General features: G+C 37.8%; 1 protein-coding gene across 1 annotated transcript; it reads right to left on the reverse strand.

The window, feature by feature from the left end:
- Positions 1-2248: 2248 nt before the first annotated feature.
- MTRR (5-methyltetrahydrofolate-homocysteine methyltransferase reductase) lies at positions 2249-27735 on the reverse strand. The gene is made up of 14 exons (XM_026048557.1): positions 27568-27735; positions 24961-25114; positions 22971-23088; positions 21505-21874; positions 19041-19163; positions 17886-18039; positions 13751-13839; positions 12330-12510; positions 10036-10078; positions 8552-8738; positions 6220-6338; positions 3875-3967; positions 3603-3782; positions 2249-2782 (listed from the first exon to the last, which is right to left on the reverse strand). The coding sequence occupies exons 1-14, from the start codon at positions 27709-27711 to the stop codon at positions 2638-2640; spliced, it is 2100 nt and encodes a 699-aa protein (XP_025904342.1). The 5' UTR covers positions 27712-27735; the 3' UTR covers positions 2249-2637.
- Positions 27736-27818: the final 83 nt, after the last annotated feature.

The following is a 27818-nucleotide window of genomic DNA, read 5'->3' on the forward strand; positions in this document are numbered from 1 at the left end:
TGCTTCTCTGAAACAGCAGCCTAACAGCCACAGCACTAATTGCATCCTAATTGCAAACATCCCAACTACATACAAGAAACAGCACACGATCGTAAGGATTTATTTTTGACAATTCTGTATTCTGTATACAGGAATTCTGTAACATAGTGTGCAAATAAGAAAATAAATATACACATGATGTTTTTCTAATGAAAGAATTAAAAGATACCAGAATATCCCCTCGTTAGCTTAGGAGACAGAGTAAAAATCAAATGGCATCTCCAATCTTTCTGCTTTCTGACCAGAAACACTGAGGAGCTATAAATAAGCTGTATTTGCAATACAGTGGCACAGTTTAATTAAGACAAACATTCAGTTCCTATTGCAAACCTTCATGAAGCCTCCATGACTGGTGTTGGAATTCTTCGCTTTCATTCCTCCTTGTTCAGGGTTAATGCAAAAATATATCCTCCACATAAAAGAAAGTGGTGTTTGTTATGGATCTTCTAGTTTGTTTAAACTTTAGGTTTAGTACTACATAGTAACAAATATCAGAGTAACTGCAAGTATTTTTGTTTTTCTAAGATAACAAGAATCATTTGTTTTACTATGGACTTACTTACTATAGACTTACCTTTGTATTATCAATTATTACAAATATTTTAACACCAAGAGAGAAATGATAATTGGGAATGTGGAACACATGAATAAAAGTTGTAAAGCTGACCCTTCGTCAAATGCAATGAAGAGAAACGTAAAATAAGAGTGTCAGTACCTCAAAAGGTCCTACACTATAAGTTGTGATAATACAGAACAGTCAGGGTAGCTTCTGCATTGCAATGTAAAAAAAAAAAAAAAAAAAAAAAAAAAAAAAAAGGCAAGAAAGAAATCTGGAAAAGCTGTAATTTGCAATCAAAAAACTTGTCACTCTAATCTCCAACATCTTCCAAAGGGCAGAGTAAAGAATAAAGCCTATCAAGGAACACACATTCATATGAGGGTGCAACTTCCAGTTAGCAGAAGATTTCCCTTTTTAAAATTATTATAAGCTTTACCTTTGATAAATAATTTTAGAAACATGTAAAGGTGACTGGCTTATGCAAAACACTCATTTCCACATCACCTTAGCCTTTTCAAAAGCAGCAGATTTTTCACCCTTATGTACCAGATATAAAAATTGTACTATATGTATGTACAATTATTCTAAATCATCTCATCATCTCTCTCCCCCTCTCTGTGTGCAGCTTTATTTCTAGTTGATTAGCTGACTGATACAACCATGCTGCAGAGGAATTTCTACATAAAACTTCAGTGGATTGCTTTTATGGACATTCAAACCATCATTAAACCTTAATTTAAGGCACTTCACTACTATGATGCTTCTTTAAAAATGGGTGCTATTCTAACTGATCTTCAAGAAACATTAATGGAAAAATATGACTTATCCACAGATTAACAATCACTAGACAAATACAAGCCTTAAAATAGGTTAAATAGTTCCAACGATGCATGAGGCAGAACAAAACCCAGAATTCTCTCCTGGCAATACACAATAATGTGGCTAAAATTATGCTTTCTCATACTTTGTGCTGGTCTTTAGAGATACAGGTATGACACGTAACAAGAAGACAACACTGATGTTTGGAAGCTGAAAGAATCAGAAAGGGAGATCTGAAAAGAAGTTGTATGAATGACTATTAGACTCCTGCTCTTCCATCAATTCACTTCATGGCCCTTGTTGGAGAAGTGACTGGAGATTTCAACAACTTGATTCATGCACTGCATTTTCACATGCAAGGGCAACTTTTTAAAATAAAGTATTTTACCATGTTTATGACTTAAAAATATTCAAGGTAGTATTTACTAACAATATTTTCTACAGCAATAAAATTTAGGCTGATCAGTGAGTCTGTTCATGCATTAAACCACAAAAGATGTTAGAGACAGTAATGAAAGCAGCTTTGAAAGAACAATCTGGAAAATCATTAGCACGAATGGAGCAAAACTCTGAGAATATTGTATTTGAATAGTGAAATGAAAAAGCTGAGAATCAAGGAAAAAAAACCCCAAACAAAAAATACATCTCCAAAGCTGAAATTCTGTAACTATCTTTCTTGTGCAATATTCTCAGCATTTGTTCCTCTTTGGTAATTAATATTATTGTGCAAACTGAAAAAAAATATATAGCCTGAGGAAGTATCTAAGAAGCATTTAACTAAATCTTGGCAAGACAGTAATGCATTTAATGACAAACAGATTTGCATGTAGCACCATATTTATTCAATAATTTCATTATGTACACATTATAGGTAAAAATACATATATAAACACACTAGGTTATAGTCTAGAAGTGCGTAAGTTTCTGCTTTCTATTCGTACCATTGTTAAAATTGGAGAATCAAGGCACTGAGAGTCCATTATTCAGTGTTGCAAAAAAAAAGTTACACTTCTAACTGGCCCGGTTTCTTGCTTAAAGGTTTCAAAATCCTGTTTAAAAGGTCAGTATGGAACACTAAAAATTGTGTGACTACAGACAGGACTGATGACAATGGTTTTAGTCAAAAGCGAAAGCCAATACGCAGCATAAAAAGCAAAATGCAAAAGCTTTTGCATTAACAAGGCAGAGAAAAAAATCAAAACAAATTGGCATAAACATAATTAGCTCCAAACATCCTGCAAATATCGTTTTGCTTCTCGAAGTGTGGCCAGTACTTTCATTGCTTCCAATCTGTCAGCTCCCATCTCCGTGCTTAAAATGTCTACTACAGCATCACTTACACCATCAGCCATGTGCTTCTTATCTCTAGAAAAGAAATGGAGGAAAAACAAATGCATACCAGAGTATTTTTCTACTTCTACCTGCATCTTCCGAAAAAGGCAAAAAAAAAAGAAAAAGCAAGCAAGCTTCTGAATTGGCTGGCAATGTTTATACTAGGCTGTCATGAGCATTGACAACTAGGGTTTCTCTAAAGCAAACATTTCAAAGCTCTCCGTGCACTACAACTTGTATGAAAAGCCTTGGACTGCTGGTTGAGCTGTCACAGAATAAATGTTTTCTTTTAGGGATAATTGGACCTGTTGAAGTATTTGCCATTATATTGTCATATAACAATCTCAAAATCTCAAACCTGCAGGTCATTTAGCATCTCCAAATAAAACTTTCCACTCTAAAATATATTCTTTCTGCAGAGTTCTTGTTCTATAAAGGCAACACAATTTGTAATCTGAAGTGAAATTTCAAATTATAACGTCTGGGTAGCATCCTGACCCATCTTATCTCCAAATCTGCAGGACAGCAAGGGAATACCGCTATCTCAAAGCTGTCCTATCATCGTGTATCTTCAGGTATCTCCTTTCCTTGAGGATCTTGAACTTTTGCAGTTTAATTGAATACAAAGAAACAGATCATTGACTAAAGCAAGCAGTGGACTTGTATAACGTCTTTAAAAGCTAAACTGCAAAACTAGACATAGCAAACAAAGTTCTGACATTGTAGGAAGACTACTTTTAGTATCATGTTGGTCTTTTTTTCTTTTTTCTCTCTCAGACAGCTGTAACTCTTTCCATTTCTGCTAGGGGCACTCTGTTTGCTGAGACATTTCATCTCCCCACATTCTACTCACCCACATACGTAGAAGTAGCCTCCCTCTTTCAGCAGGATTCTGGCGACTTCCTTAGCATAAAGCCTAACCATATCTTGCACATACTTAGGTGGGGCTACCTCTGCAGCTGGCAAGTCTCTTGAGAAACAAACCTTAAGATGAGTTAATGTGCCACTTTCAAGAAAACATCTGAGCTCATCTCTGCAAGACAATAAAAACTGTCAGTAATTGGTTTGAGATAAACAGCCTCCTAAATATAAGATGAGCCACAGAATGCTAAGTAATTAACTTGCTTGAATAAATAGTCTCTATCCTGATGCCGACAACCAAAAAACAGCCAGGTCTCTCCAAATTCCCAGTCTTTATGTTCTTCTCTGAGCTTTTGCCTAAAAAAGACGAAAATAAAAAGTGCATATGGCTAGTATGTAAATCCTATTCTATCAGTAATACAAAATCTAATTCTCCTAGAACCTAATTGTGACTTATAGCAGTGCTGTAATAAACCTCTAGACTGGCAGAAATGCACAAAGACTTAAGATAAATAACAGTCAAATTCTCCAGCTCCATTTGAGGACTCACTTTTGGTCCATAAACCATGGAAAGGGGTAAGATGTGTTTGTTATCCACAAGCAACAAAGGAGGATTTTAGAAACACTGTCTGGGCACGTAGGAATGATGTTAGGAAAGCCAAAGCTCAGCTGGAGCTGAGACTAGGCAGGGACCTCAAGGGCAACTTGAAGAGCTTCCACTTCTAAACTAGTGGCAAGAGGCTGAACGAAGCAAACCTAGCGCTGTTGCTGAATGGGATAGGTAATGTGGTAATAACAGGCATAAATAAACCTGCAGTATTCTGCCTCAGCCTTCATCAACGAGGCCACTGAGGCCGCTCTGCTTAGTAAAAAGGTTCAAGGAGAATTGAATAGAGGCCAAATGATTCACTGAAAACAGGTAATTGGAGAATGTATTTCAGTAACTGAAATGTCTTGTGGAAAGCATGAAGAAAAACAATCACTTAAAACCTTAGTAAGCTACACTCAACAAAGCTGGTCCTGTTTGATATTTGTAGGACTAGGGAGAAGCAGTAGCAAACCAAAGCAAACGCATTCCCACAGGAGGGGATCTTTCTGGTGCTTATTATTGTAAACAAAGGTGCACTTGAAGCATTCAGGCACTGTAAATATCATCTGAAATGCCACTTGACCATCACAGCATCTCAGAAGCACTGACTCAAAGCCTGTGAGTGAAAAAAAACCTCTCTTTTTCCCCCATAATAAAATGTGTGTGTGTGTGTATATATGTATATGTATATATGTATATATGTGTATATATATATACATATATATATATAAACTGGCATGTAACTGCACTGTTTGGAGCAAGTAAGAACACTTCTGCCTAATGGTGACATGCTGACAGATTCAAACAATTTCAGCCGCCCAGATCTTCCATAAAGCCACTCTTCACTCTACTAAGAAGTCATATGAAGAATAAAACTCTCTATTTTGAATCCACGCAAATGAAAAAAACAAAGTACAGAACACTTTTGGTAGATAAGGAAAACAAACAAACAAAAAAACATAGCAGTGTCCCTTTCCATAACATCCTGTGGCTCCATTAATACTGTGGCTCCATTCTTGTTTTTAGACAAAATAGAAAATGCAGCTTTTAATTTAAATGATTTAAATATTTTCTGTGAAAACATTTCTGTACAGAGGCTATTTATATCACATAAATACGGAAACCAGTTTCATCATGGTTTCTCAGCAAACGCTACAACTGATGTTACTTGTCAGCATCCCCATGTGATGGAAGGTGTTTATTTCTCGAATTTTCAGGCCAAGCATAGAGAAAGTTATGTTTATCTCATACATATATAAATAGGTACACCACGTTCTTTGTTCTTAGTCATAATGCTAAGTGCACAACTATGGTTTTAACATATTAGAATCGAAAATAGCTACGATTTTCTATCACATTATTGTACCAATCAAATGAGTTGCCATTTTCTGGTATAGGTTCCTGTAATTTTTGTTTCCTCTCATACTATACTTACAAAATAAGGTAGAATTACGTTAACTGTCTTGTATTTTGTCAGAAACTATGCATTTTTAATGATTTTTAATAAAAAACATAAAATTTGACTTGTGTCAAGAGTTATGTCCAGAAGCGCAGATAACCCCAATAATTGTTGGTGCTTCAACTGTTGCTTGCTGAAGCCTTTTGTAATCAGCAGCAATTGCAAATTCTTTAGTCATTTAATACTTAAGCCTCTCAAATAAGACAACCAAAGACTATACCTGAGGCCAAGCCTTGCAATACAGGTATCAGTTATGAAGGGAAGGGGTTTTGAATATCAAAGGCAATTCAATAAAGTTTCAAAAATCTATTAAACTCTTACAGGGCATCCAATAGTAAAACACAGATGTAAGATTTTATTTCTTTATGTTTGTGCTTCATGCAGTCCCTCAAATATCCACTGCAGGCATTTAATTCAGTCAGAGAGAAGTATAAGTTAGTATGGACAGAAGGATGGACAAAAGGATGAAGACTAACTGCATCTGTACTCAGTACCTGGGGAGCTATGTTTTCTTCTTTAAAATTACATAGGCTCTTTTCCATGTAATGATTTGGTGCATACCTATGTTGCAGGAAGCCAATAAATGGTGAAATTCCTGTTCCGGGACCAACCATCATGAAAGGGACAGATGGGTCTGCAGGTAAGTGGAAAGTACAGCTTGGGCGAGCAAAAATAGGTATCTAGAATGGAATTTGATAGAACATAATTGAGAAAAAATATTCTTAAATGTAGAAATATCATGGAAGTTTTAGAGCGTTGAGTACATTCATGTAGTATATTTACACAAAGCCCCTCCAAATCCTGACAGCCTGAGTTTATTTAATGTCACACTGCCATTTAGAATCATGAGTTTCTGAAAACACACCGTATTTACAGACCTATCAACCCATCTGGAGAAAAGCTAGACAAGAACACAAAAACTTGAACTTCTGAACATGAAAACTGACTGAGTCAATTTCAGGCAAAATTTTAGCATTCTTGGAAAGTTTGGTGTTGGTGCTTGAAAGGAAGCTAGTGAATTTTTGCTATGAAACTTTTCCATATTGTGGACTTGTGAAAATATCCCAGTGCAGGTGAGGAATCATTTACAGCAAATTGAAGGCTACTGATAAACAAGCTTCCTTTCTTAAATTTCATAGAAGATTTCCATTATCTTCAGTAAGAGACACACAGGTGACAGGGAGCAAGCAACAACTCCGAGATCTTTTAAAGTGGTTTATGTTCTTCCACTGATAAGCTTGGAGGGAAAGGAAGCCTAAACATTTTCCCAAGAGCTTCAGAACTACGTTCTTCTGAACCATGATTAGCTTAGAAAGTCTTGCAGAAAATGAAAGCTGATGATTTTTATGTCTTTAAAAGAATATCTAAGATTTGACAACAAGAACAACAGTTGAATGTCATCCATTGAAGTCATAAGCAAACCAAACATATCCAGGATAAATTGGATGCATTAAGAGAGAAACCAAATCTGTTTTGAAATTTAAGAAATAAAGCACTTGATCAAGTTACTCAGATTCTATTCTGTAAGCCTGAGTGGTTTAACAATTCTCATTTCTTAGCACTGTAATATCTGTAGTGGTTTAAATGATAGTGTTGTTTTTCTGCTTTGATGATTAAAAAATAAAAAGAAGTATAACTCTGGCTAAGGAGACTAAAATCTGTCTTTTTGTGAAATTTACAATTATAAACCAAATTTGAGCTAGCAAGCTGTTTTTCTAGTAAGGATTCCAAACTAGTGTTTCATTCAAAGAATGCAGCAAATAGTACACACATTTATTCTGTAAATCTCTGCAATTCCTATTTTTTTTGCAAGACTCATCTATTTTTTTATTTATATGCCAGATATTTTGCGACGTACATGTATTTCTGCACATTTATCTATGCTGAATTCTCACTTACATGGTAGATGCAAACAGTGCTGAACTTTATTCAGACTCACTTTGTACTAAAGCTTTTCCTTTTCTTTCCATTCCAGCTCCTTCTGACGCTTCACCTTGAACATATCACAAATCAATTGGATTTTAAATTCCAGTTCTGAATACTGGAATAGGACGTATCATGCACATATTAATCAGTTTTTCCTTTAAATTAGCTTTTAGAAATTTAGAAGAAAATTTTTCATTTTGCTCTCACATTTTTGCTAGAGCAATACTTTGAATTATTACAGCTTTCATATAATAAACTTTTATGCTTGTTTCCACTTCCTTAATCAAATATAGATTAAACTACACCAAGTTCTTTGACATGTTAATTATATAGTAGTACTCCAAGGTTTTAATTTACTTATACCTAACAAGCTCGAGCCTGATTAATTACTGAAATTCTTTCTCATTAAAGGACAGCAGAAGAAAAGAAAGGTATTATCTCCTAATCACATCTCCAACCCTGAACAATCTTTGGTTCCAGAAACACCACAAATCAGTTTTTCCTATCGTGATATTTGATAATGCGGCCTTCCTAAAAACTGTGTGCAAAATCTGACAAAATGCAAAAGTTTCATAATTTTCCCCCTTGTGTTTCTGCCAGTCTTCTTCAAATGCAATCAAGTGTCTCTCTTCTACAGGACTAACAGCCATAAAAAGTCCTTCAGGAGTAACCACTGAAGGGGATATACAAGGGTATATCCCACTAGAGGAAGGTGAAAACATCTTCCAAAACTTGCTTAGGGGTCCAGTGGAAGGACAAAGGACTCTGGCTTTTCAGCAATGCGAAATGTCACTGCTTCAAGTATCCACAGATAAATTAAAACACATTTTTGGCAAGTCAGAAGTGAAGATCAAATCATGTTACAGAGGGAAGGGCAACCAAATAGGATCAACATCTACATTTTATCACAGCCACAAGCAAACTGAAATTGCTTCATACGGTAAGAGTTTAGATTTAATATTTATACCTTTTCAGTTAAAGGGCTTCCTCCCTTTGCATCCTGAATGTTTTTACTAGTATGCAGTAGAGGTCCAACTAACTCAGCAAGCCAGCCTGTACATACGCCTTTCCATGAGACTGCTCTGGTGGGATAGGCAGGAAACTCCACAATACTGAACACAAAGCACATTTTTCCTGGCTGAAATAAGTTCGAACTGCAAAGAAACATATATTAAAAAGAAGCAATGAGAATACTGTGTGACAGACAGCTGTACGTTGGGTCTATTTTCAGCCCAAACCACCTCACTGATGTCAAGATTCTCAGTGCTCCTTTAACAATGTGGTATTTGTATAGAGTTAGAAAATCTTAAGGGTGCACTCAGAGGCCAATGACCTACAAAATGGGACGACAATTCCTTTCCACCACATTCACACGGTGCAATTCATTCCTTGTCAGCCAGGCAAAACACTGATGTTTGAAATAGGAGGAATTCCTCCTGTTTCAAACTATCCTCTACTTCAACAAGGAAATGTTAAGAATGGGAGATTGGTAGAAAAAGCAACAAAGTGACCTGCAGAACATACAGCAACTTCCCTGAGTCTCCCTAAATCAGTGGAGCGGCTGAGATGTCAGAGACCCCCTCAATGGGGAATTCAGAGACGCTTTCCTACTAATCAGTACCCCTGAGAAACAGAAATGAAAGACACCCTGGGCAGCAACTGGCTACTAGTGTAATTTTGTAGGAAGCCAGAGAGATACTTGTGGAAAAGGGGCAGTCTGGCAGTGCACTCCACACATCATGCAGCCAGGCAGGAATGGTGCAGAGGCCCCAGCAGTGAGTAAGGTTTGAGCCCTACTGAAGAGGGGGAAGAAAATATGTTCCAAGGGCTGAAACTCACCCAAGCTATCAGTTACTTCTCTGCTTTACTCAAAAGGCTAAACTAAGCAAGTCCAAGGAGTGACGAGGCAGACTGAAAGCAGATATGGCCTTCCAGGAAAGAATTCAAGATGAACACAGCATTAAGATGAGCAACTCATCCACTCGAGGGTAGTAAGACATACATTTCAAAAACGCATGAAGACCCTTCCGCACAGTGTTGCCTGGACAAGTTTTGCTTCCTCTGCCATGTGAGTATGGCCACTCTATTTGCAGATTTTTTTTTTCTTTTTTTGCTAGGGGGAATTTTCTGTGCTTCCCACTTCTCTTGCCAACATTGGAGAAACAGATGAGAAAAGGGAACAGCAAGGCCTGGGTTTTGAGAAGATACAGCTGAATTCAACAGCAAACGCTAAATCAAAAATTCAAAGCAAAACTCCTTACAGAAATAAGGCATAACAACATAATCACGTTCTCTATATAATATCAGATTGTGTATATAGATACAACCACACATAAACATGTGTGCATGTGCACATATATATGTATGTACATACACATATGCTTACATACACACACTCCTGACAGAGCATACCAAAATTACAGGAAAGATATAATGTGAATATTTCATTACCTTGAAACTGAATAGAATCTGGGTTGTAATTTAGGAAGATGCTCTGAAAAATAAAAATAATAAATATTGCTTATGCTTTGATTCATGCTAGTGACAAATCAAAATATCACATACCAAGCTTTACACTACTACAGATTAATAAGATTAAAGTTAAATTAAAACATGCTTTTAATACTGAATGCTTCCACTAGCAAATAAGACATTAAAACCCAAATTCTACTTTGAATCCTTTTTTAGTCTTTGTGGTAAGAAATCCCATTTAGTCTTTCTGGTAGAAATCCCATAAAACAAGATGGCAAAGGCCACAACAATTCAGCTATGGGGCTCTTAATCATTTAGAGATCCTGTAAGGTCCCCAAAAGGAAGGGCAATAGCTAGTGGACAAAGTGGGATGGGATTTTCCCCATCTTGCATCAAGAGTACTTAATGGAACTCAACATTATGAGAATATGAACTACTTAAATGACAGTTTCTCAAATGTCCTAATCATAAATGCATGCATACACACACACACACACACATCTCCAAGAACCAGATATGCCAATATAATTCAAACCATGAATACCCGTGCAAATTTCAGAGATATCTGGAATCACAGCCTAAAAAATACAAAGCACTCAACATGCTGTAGTCTTAACTAGCACTCATTTAAATCTAGGACAGGAGTTCATTGGTAATGTTTGTAATTAACCCCCAAACCACTAATTTTGAAATTTAAAACACAAAAATATTTATGTCTGCATTTATGTGTGTGTTTATACACATACATTAGCATATAGTCGTTCTTTCTCTCTCTATATAAACATACTATACACACACACACACACACACACACACACACATATATACACACATAAACACACAGGTTGAACTGACTTTTTTCACTCTTCAAATAAATGACTTGTTCTATCACAAACACTGATAATTTTGGCTGAGAAGGGCACATTAAAAGGACAGAAAGCTAAGCATACAGTGTGGGGAGGAATGGCCACAGTCAATAAAGTTAAGGTTAAGAAATCCTAATTCAGGGAAATCATGTAAAGAAGGCATTAAGCCATTACGTCCCTAAGGACACACACTGGAAAACTTTACAAAGCTTCCTCTTAATCAGTCCAATTCCATAACAGCACTCCAAAGTGCTGTGGGACACGCTAAGATAAGTGTTCTTGCTTTCTGCTTGCAAATGTTTCTATAGGTACACAATGGAGCAGACATTTTATCTCTTTTTAAAATCTCTGATACAGTGTACTAGGAAAGAGAGACTACAGGTTCAAGTTTTCTTATTTCCTCCTGCATCCCACTATCTTGTGTCTGAGAAGAGTGCAGGGCTTCCTGCCATGTCCACTGCTGTTACCAAATCAAAATAAAAAAAAAAAGAAAGTCAAGTCAAGGCATGGGTGCTCTTTTTATGCTAAGAACAACAACTGCATATTTTCTCTAAAATTTATAATATGCATAACTTTTCTATAAAATTATTTTCTACAAAAAAAATATTCTTCTACAAATATTTTTAAACATTTCAGTATCATAATTCTTTTCCTCTGCTGCTTACAGATTTTCCCCTAACTTGGCAACTTCACATCTTCCTGCAGAATCTGGTGATTACTTTTCACTGTAGGGCAGAATGGCTTCACAGGCTTTGCCAGCAAAAATATGGCAGTGATGCTTGGATTTTATAGTAGGCTGAATTTGGCATGGGGTGGAAAAAGATATCACAAAAACTTTGAAAAAGCAACTTTGTTTTTTCTGATGGTAAAACACAGTGAGAAACTCATTCCTATTTCTAACCTGTCAGCATTTTCCTAGGCCTTTGAGATGGCTAGAGTTGGAAGTCTCACTCCTTCAATGTTTTATGTAGAGAAGCCAGTGAGTGTGTTGGACATTATATAAACATGAAATTACTGACGAAAACTTTGTTTTAACAGACAGAAAGGCAGAAAAGAACACGAAGGCAGGAAAACTATAAGTTGTAAAAACAAGTCTGTTTGAATTTTAACCAGTGATGAGTGCTTTCTCGAAGGCCCTAATCCTACAAACACCTTACGCTTATTTTTACACAAAGGAGCAATCCAGAGTCAGCCAAACCACAGGTATGTCCCAAAGTGTTCACAGAATCAAGGCCAAAGACTACAGACTGGATAACAGAGCTTAGCTCCTCAAAAATGTTTTTAGTTTCATCACTATGATTTTCAGGTAGCTAATTGAGCAGCTTTTCCACTAGCTGGGATGCCAAACATAGAGTCCACTGTGTTTTCAGAAACCAAATCTAGTCAAGTTTAAAGTCAGCCACTTACCAATCAACAGGCTGAGCGAAGGCCTGCAGCTTGGGAAGGCATGAAGCAAATCCAGCAGGCAGACATTGGGCTCCCTAATGAAACGTGTGTAATCGGAGGCTCCCTGTCTGCTACAAAGCTCTTGAAGCCTCCGTTTCTCTCCTGCATCACTGGTACACTCTACAAGGGCTCGCAAAAATGCCTGCAGCAGAGCAAATAGAGCAGAGATCAGGAAAGTTGTCCAGTTGCTCAAATCTTCACAAACTTGGGAAAAACATGGCTTGCCTAGGGACAGGAAGCAGTCACTCTGAAGGTTAACAGAGAACAGAATTATTCTCCAATGCACATTTCCATTTATTAGGAAAAATAAATACATGGGTAATGTTTCTTTATGTTTCTTTTTTGTTGCTGTTGGGTTGGGGTTTTTTTTCCCCTCCTTGGCTGCTATTTTTTTTGAAGTATGCGACAAGCTGGCACGTCAGAAATATGTTACCTAATCTGAATGGGCAAGGACAGTTAGATATAACTCAAGGACAGTTAGATATAACTCATTTCCAGATAAACCCCAAACATATAAAAGGCCTTTTTGGTTTTTTTCTTTTTTTTCCAAATGCACTTTATGCAAGCAAACAGTCCCATAACACAAACTTATTTGAGACAAAACACCTTTCAAGAAGTTACTGAAACAAGGAAGGAAAAATACAAACTCTTAGAATAAGTATTACTCTAAGTATTACTCTAAATATGGTACTTATTAAGTCACGTCAATGTTGTTGTGATGTCTTGCTTAGTATTTCCTGCCTACATAACAGCACTGAAAATTTTTCTTAAAGAGAAAATTAAATTGAGCACTGCAAGACAACATACACAGCATGTAAGCTTTGTAAGTTTTTTCTTTTTTTTTGGAGGTCCACAACTCAAGGGAAAATTTTCACAGTTGTAGGAACAAATACCATACAAGCAAAGAGTCCATCTCCCACTCTGCCAGGTTACTAAAATATGAAGGAAAAGCTTTAAAATTATTTAAAATATATTATGGGATTCTTGGGTAGAGCAGCACGCACACTTTCAATGGCAGAGTGGTCAAAGTCAGTTCCTCTTTGACTGAAAGGCAGGATCTCTCTCAAAGGCTCAAGGTCAGATACTGTCAGCCTTCCAAGCATCCAGTACCAAGTCAGTACCACTGACTCCTGCAGATCACCTGTGCTCCAGGCACTGCAGAATGACTAGAGGGACTTCAGTATCTGTTCTGCCCAACAGCACTTTCCTCCATCGGTCAAACTAAGGGCACGACTGCTTAGAGTGAAATAAAATCAGCAGCACGCAAAGTGATAGACCACAAAGCATGGTAGCTACAAGCCATGCAGGGATACATCTGCAATAAATCACACAGCATAAATATTACTAAGAATTTCTTTACAATATAAAAAAGCACTTTTAACCTTTTTCGGAATTGCTCTTATTTCCAGACACCAGGTTAGAATGAACTTCAAAGTGCTTCTCTCAGGAATGTGTTGCGGATGTGTTGCTCCTATTTGAGTGAGAAAAGCACACACATTAACAAATTTTGACTTTTAATAGCCAAAAGTAGCATCACAGACTGCTTCTTCAAGAATTATTAGGAGTTAAACCATATGCAATTTTTATGTGATCAGACTCACTCATGATCGGAAATTATAAACCAAACAGCAAGACAACAAGTATCAGTGAAAATTTTCCAATTTTCCAGTCAGCAGTTATCAGGAAGGCAAGAAACAAGAAGATGGTTTATAATAAACATACATTAAAATGAATTTATTACCAGGCTACTCAAGGCCTTGTTGCCTCTCTGTACCCCACGGAAACCCAGTGGAATGTCTATAACAGTTAAGAACAGCCACACTTCTCTGCATTATTTTTTTCCTTTAATTGATAAGGTCTCCTGAAAAAACGCAAACATGCTGAACTGCAGGCACGTTTTTGAAGATCTAAACAAACGTGATGACAGTCAAGTGCCCCTCTGGCGCAACTGACTCCCAAGTAAATCCAAGAAAGTTATGAATTGTTTCATTAGAGACCCACTTTGCATGCTGAGATTCCTCTTAATAAAGTTCTGTAGCTCCAGCTCCCAGCTACTGACTCTTGTTACGCTTTTATATTCAAAAATTCTTTAAAACACAATCTTTGCTCCAAGAATATGCCTATATATCTCAGTAAATTCTCTCTCCACATTAGCATTACTTGACTGTACCCTTGTACAAAGAGGAAAAATTATTTTTAATAGATCAGAGGACTGGTATCAAGGTGTTAAAGGACGGTTTTTGTACTTTGGAAAAAAGAAAAGGAATTTTGTGCAACATCTGACAGCATTTCAAAACAAAGACGTAATCCTCTTCCTAGGATACCTGCACGCAACAAAAACCCACTAGAGCAAATGAGCGTGTGAACAATAGGCAGTGTACCAGGCAGCTATATGATTCCTGCGCTTTGTCTTCTCTTCTGAGGCAACAATTGATCTCACAGACTTCAGCAAAGAATTCAAAGGCTGATTAAAAAGAAATTGTAACGACAATTCAATAAAATTTTCAGTACATCTTGAAAACGCACCAGAGGTTCTGTATTCTGTTTATTGCTGTCTGTCTCTCCTTGTGTTTTCCAGCTCTCCTCAGTCAGCAAGCCCACAACAGTAACAGCTACTGCAAATTCCTCAGAGAAACAAGCCCTGCTGCAGATGCAACCATCTTAGAGGAGAAACAGCTCTGGCACATAGCTAGAAATTGCCAAGCTGCATTAACGAGACAAATTCTTTCATACAGAATGGTAACAGCAGGAAAAAAAAAGTTACAGTAGCTTAATGAACCATTGCTCACCCACACAGCCCCAAAGAACTGAATTTGGGCTTAATCTCAAATCATTTTACTTCCTAATTGCAGTGGTTTGGAAGTCAGTGCACAAGCTGTGACTGGATTTCATGTAGCAGCACCAACTTGTAGAGTCAAGATAATTTCATGAGGTGTCCATATGCGCACACACAAATACACACACATATATATTTTTTAATTAAAGATCAGTTAATAGCTGGCAAGCTTGCTCCACACTGTGTCCTCCTATACAGAAACTCTGTAACAGAGGAATTTGGATGAGCTACTAGACTGACTAGAGCTAAAGGAACCAGATAAAAATTTTAAAAATGGAACACAGCATAGCTGTCAGCAAAAACGACACACAGGACTCTACCTTCGCATGCAAGACAAGTGCAAAAAGTCAGTGCGACTTGCTCTGGGTCATCTAGAAAACTCAAGAGCAAAAAGAAGAAAACTTTGACTCTGTGGATTTTCCTTTCCATTAATATTCATTCAGATTCATAAACAGGCATGGCATTTTACATGCACACACACATTTTACGTGCAAACACATGACAAGGCAGAAAGCTGCAGAAACAGGATGAGGTCATTGGTGCAGTTTTTGTTTTTATGCATGCTGTGGTTCTTTTCAATGTTGCTGTGCATGGCCAGCCATGTATTTTGTGAGCATGTGTGTCTAGGTGGACACCTGCTCAGCCTTGCTAATGGCTGCACTGAGAAACGTGGAGCTGTGGGATCCTCAGCAGCATCAGGCTGCTCAGTTCAGCAGCCCCTAACATCTGTCACAGTCAGCAGCATCCAGAGGGGTTGTGAGCATTTCCGAGGTGGCGGGTACAGAATTTATTACATGGGGAGGGGACTACTGTTTTTTTTAATAAAAGTGTCTAGTGAGTTGGAATTGTTTACCAAAATTTTAGGACCCCTGGGATAACTGAGGTAATAGAACCAAAAACAAATTAACTCATGAGAAGATTGAGAACACTATAAATTGGTTCTTCTGGGCCAGATGTTTCATTTGAATAAAATGTGCATTAAAGGGAGAATGCTGAGGATCTTTTGTAAAACAGAAGAGTGTCACCAGACTGCAGTAGCAGAGCGGGTAGAGCCTCAGGAAAACTGGCTCAGGCCAGGCTCTTTGCAAACTGCTCTTTGCCATTTGAGAAAGGCTTTTGTAGAAGGAAATAAACAGTTGCAAAAGGATGTCCTCAACTTTCAGAGATAGATTTAGGTTTTAGAGTGAGGTAGTAGGGCTCTTATCTGTACAAGAAAATCTATTCTCCTTCAGGAGGAAGGAAAGGAATAAATTGCAGCTCCACCTACCTATGAAGGTCTGATGCTTTGGCCCTGCCCTATCTACCCCCTTTCTATAATGTTCCTTGGATTCCTTCCTTATTACTCTGCATGTAATATAAAAGGTATAGACAGCAGACATGTGAATTCCCCTGGCACCAGACAAGGCCTTGCTGCTTGCCCGTGGCAAGATGCTTGTGTGCCCTGGGCTGGGTGAGCTGAGCCCCAACTCTGCACCACTCATGACAGTTCCTGGGACACAAAGGGACCAGATCAGCCCCTCAGTGGCTCACAGTACTGTAAAACAGGGATTAAATTTACACAGTCCACCTGCATTATTTTGATTAATATGTTCTGGGGACTAAAGGTACATACAAATCTGTATGCTACGGATCAATAGTTGAGGGCAGGGTATTTATGGGACTGGACAGTACGGCTGGAAGTATGGGATCCCAAATTGTAGTGCAAACCTCCTTTGTCAAAATCAAGGAATGTGAACTGGAGCAGAGGGCCTAGGCAAGTGACAAGCCTTTGCAAAACCTGGGCTATCATGCCTGCAGAATGGCTTACATTGGGACAGTAGATGGACAAAATATATGGAAAGGGGGCTAGCACGTACCCAACACCATTAGAAAACATGCTACTTGCCCAGTCAAAAAACAGGGGCCCATCATACTTTATGGAAAATCTGTGTGGCCCGCAATAATTTAAGGATCTGATTTATCCATGGACCGGAACAACCAAGAGCCCTACCCACTGTGCTGAAGCACAACTCAGCAGCATCACTCACACAGCAGGAGAAGGGTAATTTTCCCAGGTCCAGCTGGGATTGCATGGGGTTACCACACAGATATCATTCCTGACTAGTGGAATCAGAAGACTCAGCAAGTCTGATCCACACAGACCTACAAGCCCCTAAGAGGTGCACTGCAGCAGTGAAATGCTGTGGCAAGGAGAGGGGATGGTGCAGTCTTTGATTTTTCTTTCACACAGAATCACAAAATGGCTGAGGTTGGAAGGGACCTCTAGAGATCATCTAGTCCAACCCTCCTGCTCCAGGACAGACACCCAGAGCACGGGGCCCAGGGTGGCATCCAGGCGGGTTTGGAAGATCTCCAGGGAAGGAGACTCCACGGCCTCCCTGGGCAGCCATGTGAGTTGGAATGCTAGGTTATCTTCCTGAAGTCTCATTTTCATAATCACAAAGGAACACAGAGGAACGAGGACAGCATGAAGAACGTCAACAGTAGTCTCAAGCTCCCAAATAGCCACTAACTCCTGCAGGGTTAAAACAGTTGCAGCATTTTATGTCTCCACTCTTTTTAATGTGCCTATGATTTTTAATATGCTTCTATGAAATGGCAGCTGTACACACCATATTGAAAATACAAAATACTCAAAACTATGTCTATCTGCTATTACCAAATCAGAGAGGAATGCTTACCTTTCTTTTTAGTGCCCTGTTTAACCCTGACACCAACAAAGTGCTCTCCTTTTTCAGAAAGTCCCAAGATGTGAAGAAGTTCTTCTACTTCATTGGCATTGTTGGGACATATTACACAAAAGGAATCTCCAGGCTGGTAGTCAAAGGTTGCACCCTGTTTTAATATGAGAGATGATTTCCATAAAACTGCAATAAACCAAAGCTTATAACATTCCCAGTCCTAACAATGACAAAAATCTTTCTACTATGATAACCACATGAAGTCTTATGTTCTCACATGCAGAACAGGCATTGCATTGTTCTGGACAACAGCAAATAAATACTGGTGATACCAACTCAGGGGCTAACTTGCTCCAAACTTAACTTAGGTAGTTAGAAGAAATATAATACAGATCTGACTGATTTAAACAGATAACAATATCCCAGTACCACAATTCCACAGATTTGGAAAACAAATATTTTTAAATTAACGTTGCTTGTAAAGTAATATTGAGCAGTCCTTGTGCTTTTCACCTTCAAATGAGCATACAGAATATGATCTTCACAAAATATAATACAACATCATCCAGTTTTTACAGCCAGGGTAACAAAGGTTGACAGTTTGAGTGGTATACTAAAAAATGAAGAGCATACGAACGCCAGAGGCAAAAACAGAGCTCAAAAGTCTACAAGATAAGGAGCTAAAAAGTGTCATCACTTTATAGTACTAGTCAAATTATGACTTGTGTAGATTACTACTGCAAGCTAGTCACAATTTTCATTGTAAAGTTTCTGAATATTTTCTGACTTCTATACTTAGGAATTGAAGCCTTAGCCATTTTCTATACTTTCTGCCTGCACTTCTCCACTGCAAAATCCCTCAAAAATCCATTTCAATAAAACACAATATCCATGGAACAAAGAAATTAACTTGGTAGTTTTCTGCTACCAAAGCTTTATAAAAAAAGTCTTTGCTCCTAAGGAACTATAACCTCCAGTGAATAAATCAGACTTTGCATTTACAAAACAAATTAACTTCAGTTGACTTCAACCTACTGTAGAGGGATTTTTTTAAGCAATCAAGCAAATAAAGTCTGTAAGTTTCCCCCCCTGCAGTTTTCATATATAAAGATGTATTTTTAGCCTTTATTAAAGAAAAAGCCCTCACTGACTTACTGAAATATCAAGTTCTATGAGCAAGACAGTTTTTACTGCATCTTCTCTAGTGAGCTGAACTGCTTTTGTAACTGGCACTTCAAAGACTGCTCCCTCGGAAATCAGCGAGGCCAGGCTGGGATCCTGAAAAGGCAGACATGAGAATTTGCACTAACAGACACCTATCAGCTTCATTACAGCATACTGTTCTATACATGAATTAACTCTGGTGCAATCATGGGCTTCCCCCCCACCCCAATTAAACGTTAGGAAAAAAAAAAAAAAAGAGGAAAAATGCAACATCCCCACCCATTTTTGCTCTACGTTTTTGAAAACTGTACCTAAGTAGTAATAAATGTACATTCAATTAAATAAATCGGTAAATGCAGTTCAAAAGCTGTCTTAAAATAGTCAGTTTTAAAATGGCATTTATATTAAAACTCAAAAAACTCCTGCCTATTTAAAAGATAACTAAGTGTAAAGAAAGGACAGAAGAAACAGGAGAAGTTGTTTGGAAACATCATTGCAGATTAAGAGATTAGGACTTTAGGATTTAGATGGGGATACTATTATGGGCAGTTTATAAGAAAGAAATCTAAAAATTAAAACGAAATTATTAGCTAAGTAGCAAGCCCCCCCTCTGCAGAATGAGATCATATTACCCCACTGAACTTCTAGACAAGTGAGAATGCTTATTAATAGGCCCTGAAAATCATCTTGGGTTGCTTCTGCCAAAGGTTGTTACTTCAAGATCAGACTATAGCCCTCATTTCACCATCAGTGTTGTCAGTGAGTGTTATTTGATATCAGACAACAACTCAGATTTTCACTTTTATTTTTGGGTTTATCCTCCCAGAAATGAGAGAGAAAGCCATTGTCCATTACAATGTTGTGTAAAATGCAAAAGAGTTATTCTATGATAGCTAGCACCAGCTAATAGGAAGTTTTCCTATTTTTATTGTTATTCTTTTAAAGAGGAAAGAGAAGAGAAAGACAAAATAAGCACCAAGATCTACATTTGGAAGTTTCAATATTCTCTTATATTTTAACACTGCTATTGATGTCTTGGGCACCATATCAAGTTACTGTGTATCAGCAGCCACCCACACTCATATTCCCTCCAGGTCAAGCTCAAGGTATAAAGAGATTAAGATTTAAGCTAAATAGGTTTTCCTGTTTTCCCCACAAAGGCTTAGCAGGTAGAGCATTACTGCTCTTCTCCTGATAAGCATCAGCTCATTAATTCAATCCTTAGGCTAAGCATTCTAAGACACAACTCATATTAATAACTATATAGTATCATGTATCTATTTCTCTTCAGATAAAAGGGAATCTCCTTTTGCAAATGCTCACCTCAATACGATGCATTTCAGAAGGAATCAACTTAATTTTCTGCCAAATAAAGATGGTTTATAGATGCTGAAATGCAAGATTTTGGTAAAGGACAGGGATTGCACAGGCAGATTTATTTTTACAGGGAATATGGGTATGACACATGGAACCTACTTGCAGGTCCTACAGGCCTCTCTGTTAAAAAAAAAAAAAAATGCCTAAGGCAGAAGCTGCACTTGGTGCTTTCCAGTGCCCAAGACAACAGTTTAGCTGCACATATGACATCTAAAGACTGTTGTCTTTAATCTGGACTGAATTCTAAAGTTTCAGAAATGACCCCTATCACAACAGGGGAGATTCTATGAGCTCGTGGCTACCTCCTCTGTTTTTGCCAAGCCTCCCTCACTCAGGTATGTGGAACACTTCCTTGGCTGGCGAGAGCCCTGCCCTATTGGCCACATAATAATACTCAGCTCCCCACTTAAGCAGGGGCAACCCTTGCTGCTCCCCAGCAGAAACTAGCAAAGTCTCTGCCCTTAAGCAGTGAAAACAGAGTTGATGCACACATTTTAGTTCACTCTGAGGATTAAACTTGCCAACTGGAGGTGATCAATAGCTTATGCTAATTCTTCTCTTTTCACAGTAGGCTGCAAAGTGAAAGCATACTGGCTTTTGATCTACAGTTTATCTTCTTTTTGCAATAGTAAAATGCTCACCATTTTTACAGGAAAATTCTCAATTATTAAGCAAGCAGCAATATTTCATGCAATTTTATGCCATCCTAGGGCACTATACAAGTATCAAAATTTGGACCGAGTTGCACCATGCTTCCTTCCACAGAAGGTAGTTTCACTATCAGAACATAAATCACTGCTGATTTTAGCTCTCCCATTCCTGGCACTGCATTGCCATTCCCTTGTCAAATTATTATTCAGTTAAATCATACTTTTATTTCAGTGTCCTCAACTGAATTGACAAGTACACTCTTATAACTGCACCACCTTTCACTTGCAATTGAAAACCCTCCTGTGTTCAGGGGCATCCCTCCTTTAGATAATGTCTCCGCTTGTTCCCTGGAGTGCTACATAGGAGTAGATACTCATGTTCCTCTCCAGAAAGTGAAAGGTTACATCACTCAAAGTGAAGTCCTTACCTCACCATGGGTGTCCTGCAACTGAACCTCTATATATTCTGGTGGCAAGGCAGGAACATTAAGAGCAGACTGGGAGATGGGAGGGACCGAATGAACAAGCGAAGGTTCAGTGTCTTGAGCTGGAGTCACAAGATTAATGTCAATCAGTTTCTGTGACAGAACATCAGAACTCCTCACTCCCTCCTCTTCCAGCTTCAACTGCTGCATTTTTGAAGTTAAGTCTGGTTTGTGTTCACATGGGACTGTAGAAAGTGAGTTAGTAGCAGCACTGGCAATGGTGCTCATGCCTTCTTTTTCTTTCTGGAGTAGAAATGCTTCTTTGAGGGCAAGCCAAAGTCCATCAATCCAAGGGTCAACCACCAGTTCCAAACTGTGGAGGGAAGAAAACAAACAAAAAGCAACATGAAAGCAAAGGAGAACCTATTAGTCTGTTAATTTATTAAAAACAACAACAACAACAAAACAGAAAAAGCTACAAAACACAATTTATTTTCCTATTTTGTTTTCCCTTAAACATACAAGCAGCGGTTACCAAGATAATTTTTCTTGTTAATAATTTGTGTTTAAATTTAATTATTAATGCTATTTAAATTTATGAGGTTTACAGTGTACAACAAACTCTCTTTGTCAGCTTACCAATTTTATTTTCTTATATTGAAGTTTATGACAGGAAGTTAAAGGGATGGCAGCAAAATAGACATTTTTTTTTGCTGTGAAATAGCAACATCAATAGCTTACTAATAATGTTCCATTTTTATTACTTTAGAGCATAAGATTTTAAGTTTTATGATTATGGCCGTGTTTGTTCAGTTATGTGTCATATCATCATGCATGGAACCAATATAAAGCGTTCTTCAAAATAAATAAGCAAAGACTGCAGCCTAGAGGCTACAAAGAGCAACAGAAAAAGGAAGGTTTTTTTTCTTACACAATTCTTATCTCTACAAGAAAGAGGCAGATGTTTTACAGGGAGGAAAGGAGAAAAGGCTGAAGGGAGTTGCAAACCACTTCAGAAATTGCCAAAAAAACCAAACAAACAATAAAAAGAGATTTTGATTAGCAGATTCTTTAATAGATCCCATTATTCAGTGTCTGGTCACAAATACTGTTTGTATTTGCTTCAGTAGAGAGAGAGTACTTCAAAAATCCATACTTATTCTACAAATAGTATTCTAAATTACTCCATTAAAAAAAATTCATTCATTCAAAATAGAGTCTAAATTAAGTAATTTCTAAAATTGCTAAATACCCAAATACTCTGAATTTTTACAGTCATTACAGATATCTCGTTAGATTTAAAGAACGTAGTTTCATCCAGGCACAATTATGACTGAAAAAATTATACGCTGAAACAGAACTCATTCCTGTGAGGTCCAACTGATTTCAGAGCATTTGCAACGTTTAGCCAACTTTGCACATATCATCTGCACCCTGAAGAAACAGATCCAAACTCCTGCAGCTCTTACCCTACACAATCATCTGCTAATCCGGTACCGTAGAAGCGCTGGGCACCAAGCTCCTGAAGTCGCCTGTCGACCGTCTTGCCACCGTTGCAGAAGAAGGTGTACTCGGAATCGCCCAGGCCTAGCAAGGTCAGAGAGAGGAACCACGTCAGTCACTCAGCCACAGAGGTGACACAGACAACAACCTGCAACAAACGATAGGAAAGTGAGAGAATCTCAAATAGCGAAGTGCACACTATGAAAACACTTGCGTGATCAGTAACACAAAGGATGGGATATTAAAAGAAAAAAATCCAAAATGCCAGCATCTAAAGAAGTCAAAGACATAGGAAGCAACTTGAAACCACATGAAAAAAGAAATACAGGGCAGCAGGTATAAGGGAATCTGGTTCCCAAACCCTGTGCTAAAATCAGAGCTCCTAAGGAAAACTCTTCTTGTAGATCTAATTTTCACTGCATTGCAAGATTCTGACTTTTAATAGCCAGAAAGAGTTTCCTTTGGAAGTTGCATTTGTTACCAGTTAAAAATTCAGTGGAACCCGGAGTCACATTTGTGGAGGCTCTGGGACTTTAGGAGGCTATAGTCCTGAAGTCTAGTCCTTCCACCTAACCCACCTAAGATTAGCAACTCGTGCCTCACCCTGAGGGATCCTCAGCTAATATAGTTCTGAAGATGTCCATCATGCAGACATCACAAATTCTCTTTACAATTTACATCAGCCTCTCACTGTCCTAACTAGCAGAATTTTTCACAGCCTGCTTCTTATTGTAATTTAAAGCCCCTCCATCCTTATCCCACCTCTCAATAGGCAGTGACGACAGACTCTTTCTTTCCTCTTTACAATAGCTTTTTTCGGTGTTTTTTAGAGACTCTGTCTCTTTTAGATAGGATCATTAGAGGTAATACTCCATTGGATATACTGAAAAGTAAATTAAGAATGTATTTTAAGACCACTTCTTAATTTTTTTAAACTGGAGTCACAAAGCATGTCCATATAGCATCTTATACATCAAAAATAAATACTAATGAACTGCTTACTTTCATGTAAGCATGCTTTCATTTAGACAGGAAAATCCAACTGTTTCCTAAACTGTGATAAATAAATAGACAGTAGTCAAGTATCTCGAGATGCAACATTATTAGAGGATAGACACCAGAAGCTTCCTTCAAGGAGGTACTTCCTTTACTAGGAAACTAGAAGTTCCATCACTTCAACCCTTCAACTTAGACTTGTCAAGCTAAAATAATACAATTTCAAACAGAAATTTGTGAAGTTGGTTTGAACATAACCTAAAGAGCCAACAGCATCCTTGAAATGGAATTACCCCCAAAGCAATTCCATAAATGTATGCACCTTTCTGCAATCTTAAGTGTTCCTCCCCTACCAAGAAAGGGTTAACCATTTTAATTAAGGAACAAGTAACACAGATAATCTCTATTTCTAGTCCTTGTTGCCACTGAAAAGCACAGAGGACAGAGGACTGGTAACCATGCAGCTCCCAGCTGTCCTTACCATCAGCTTAAGCAGGTGAAATGCATTTTGCCAATTCTGTACCTTCCATATCAATTTGTAATCTGATGTTACATTCCTTTTAGCAAACAGTAAAGGGCTATTAAAAATTTGTAGAGATAAGATGATATCAAAATCTTACTTTTAGAGTATTTTATACAGCCTTTCCTTTTGTACAAAATCAATGCCTCATCACTTGCAAGGCCACGTAAACATCCCTAATTCACAGAGATTTTGCATGAAATTATAGAACTTCAGTATTCACAGATATCTTACATCTTATTCTATGCATAAAACTGAAGTATAAAAAAAAATAGTTAGCAGCCAGCTTTCATTTCTGTGACTTTCTTCATTGCTCATAGAAGAGACCAGTTCATAACACAAAAATAAATGTATTTTAAATACATACAATTTAAGAAGTGCCATTGCAAGTTATTTACTGAGAAACTCGTGCAGGAATGCTACAGAAAATACTGAATCACCTAACAATCCATACTGTAGATGTGCAAAATGATCAGGTGGCAAGGTCTTGTCTTGAATTTTCTTAACGAGCTTGCGGGCAGTGTCTGGTGGGTCTCCAGTACCAGTAGTGGAAATAACAATAACTACAGGATCCTTTTCTGCTTCCAGATTATACTACAAATAAGTGAACAAAGTAAGTTAAGAAGTGCCATTTTACAAATATTTGTGATCTTAGATATTATTTTCCACTTTTCTTTTTCCCCCAAAGGTATGCAAAAAAGTTTAATTTCATCTTATCTGTACAAAAGCACAAGTCTTTCAAGTAGTTACAAATTACTTTGGGGATGCAACTCATTATCTTGCTGATTACTTCGTTCATTAATTCAACATTCATAAATAACTAGCTGTACACAAAGAAGAATGGTAGTTTGGCTATCAAAGAACAGGTCATATGATCTCATAAGGTGGAAACAACTAGGTTTTGGGCACATACTGTTAAATCAAGAACATCTAAGGTTTTCCCAAAAAAAAAAAAAAAAAAAAAAGATTACTGTTCTTTTATTTACTGTCAATATTTCTTACTTTACATCTAACTTTGCAAACATTGGCTAACAAGCAGTTTCATTGTTGTCATTTTTTTTTTACCATAACTCTTATGAAGAATCTAAAAATCAGTTGCATGAGGACAACTTAAAAAAAATCTCAAGCACAGTATTTTGATAGCTCGTTCTGCAGTAACGGGGATTTCTAAGCCTCCAAACCTGATTTTATAGGTAAAAATACAGGAGTTTCATCAGTGCATTGTCACAAGCTACTGTAATATTCACAAATTAAAGCAAATACTTCAAATACAAAATGCAAAAGTTTATTCTATCATACAAGAAGTTATGGTAAATTGTGTGTGTTTATTACAAAAGTGCAAAAAGTAAGAGCTGGTATACTAGCACTGAGGTGCAATTAGTTCATTAAATTCTCATTTGATGCTTTTCTGCTCTGCAAATTTAAGGACAAGAGTTTGGAAGTCAAACATTTGGGAGAGATTCCCTGGGAAGAGCAGTCAAGGCCATGTGGCCTCCAAAAGCGCAGAGGCCCTGCACTGGTTTATGCCAATTACCAGGAAGTCTGATGCACATCTGGACCAACAAAAACCTTGCAGATAATTTCTTATTCTGTTTTCCACTCCTTCCTGTATCCCTTGGTGTTCCCATTTTCATCCCACTCTTTCTCTTTCCTCATTAACTCATCAGTTGAGGGCAGCAATGCTACACAGCAGCACAGAGCAGCCCACTCAGACAGTGAGCGATTGCTGATGGAAAAAGATGTGACCAAAGAGCCAGAGGAGGTCTTGCTGAGAAAAATATATATCATGGCACGCGTGCTTATTCGGATCACTCATCCATGACTATATATGCAGCTCTGCGCCCCAAGAACATGTCCATTTAGCCTCCCATTTTATTGCTTCTACCTCACTTTCACTTCACTTCCATCTTTCCTCAAAAAGAAAAGCAATCACAGCAAACGAATTATTTTAAACACCGGGACTAACCTCTTCTTATCTACAAGCAAATACAAAAGCTGGTGCTCCCGAGACCTGACTGTTCAATGTTGCATGGCAATAAAATCCTATTATTACTATTGACTTGGCAAACACCTGTTTCACCTAAAAGGATTGCTCTGGTGACTCTGAAATTATGATAAAGTCTGAAAGAAATACTCAAGAGCAGCATAAAAATGGACCTTCTCCTAACTGACAGTCAAATCAAATTTCTATTACTTCTTCACTTGGTGCATAAGCTCACCTCCCTGAACTATGTAGTTTGTGGAATAAAGCAAAATACATTTATTCAAGTGGCAGATTAATAACAAGGCTAGAAATATGCTGCCTGCAGCCTTTCAGAAACTAAGCTCCAAAGGTCTCAAAGCTGAAGGAATGAAACAGAAGAACTTAAGAAGATTTTTCACATTCCTCGGCTGCATAAAAGTTGGCAACAATTTGCTGCATATTGAGTGAGTGTTCATTGAAGATTCGTGGCGAGCTACCAAGCAAGTAGTGTTTTTCAAAGAAAGCAACTTGCTAAAAAGGTACTAAGTTATTTTTATTAACTTCTCACATTTATAAGTGCATGAAAAACAAGAACAGGTGGTATTTTCTCCATATCTCATGCAAAATACCATTCACTTTTTCTCTATTGCTGAAAATGGACAGCAATTCTTAGTACTTAATACTCTTAGTACTTAGTTCTTTGTACATAAGCCCAGAAGTTTTTTAATTACAAGCAGGCCCTAACAGTTTTCAGACCCTTACTCTTAAGTAACAACAAAAAGCTGATTACTTTCTCTAGTCAAGCATTCTGCTCCTTTCTAGAGTGCATCTCAAAAGCAGCTAGTGTGACCTGGGCTAAGCCCATATGCTAGGCAACCTCAACAAGTCCCCTGCAAAAGCTCCAGGTCATACTGGAGCACACACTTAGCAGCACACAGGACCTCAGTCCAGCACAGTGAAACTGGACATTTAACATGAGATGGGGCATTTTAGGTAGGTTCACGTGTATAGCAGCCACCATGCAAGCACAAAGGAAAGTGCCACCCAAATATCTATTTTCTGACAGCAGCATGGAGTAGCTCACCTTGTCCATCTCGCTCATACAGTGCATATCAGCTTCGAGTCCGTGGGCTCCTGCTTGCTGCTCTATCTCCTCCGCTATGGCTTTCGCCTGCCCCTTTTGTGTGGCATATAGGAGTAAAAACCTCCTTTTTAAGTCACAACACATTTTATATATAAAAAAAGAATAACAGCACTTTTTTTATAGACACTATAGAAAAAAAGGAGAAAAAAAAAAGTAAATACACTGCATGTAGAACAGCAAGAGATTGCTTT

Source organism: Nothoprocta perdicaria, unplaced genomic scaffold, assembly GCF_003342845.1.
Source record: "Nothoprocta perdicaria isolate Ctin4 unplaced genomic scaffold, notPer1 scaffold_55, whole genome shotgun sequence".
Lineage (NCBI taxonomy): Eukaryota > Metazoa > Chordata > Aves > Tinamiformes > Tinamidae > Nothoprocta > Nothoprocta perdicaria.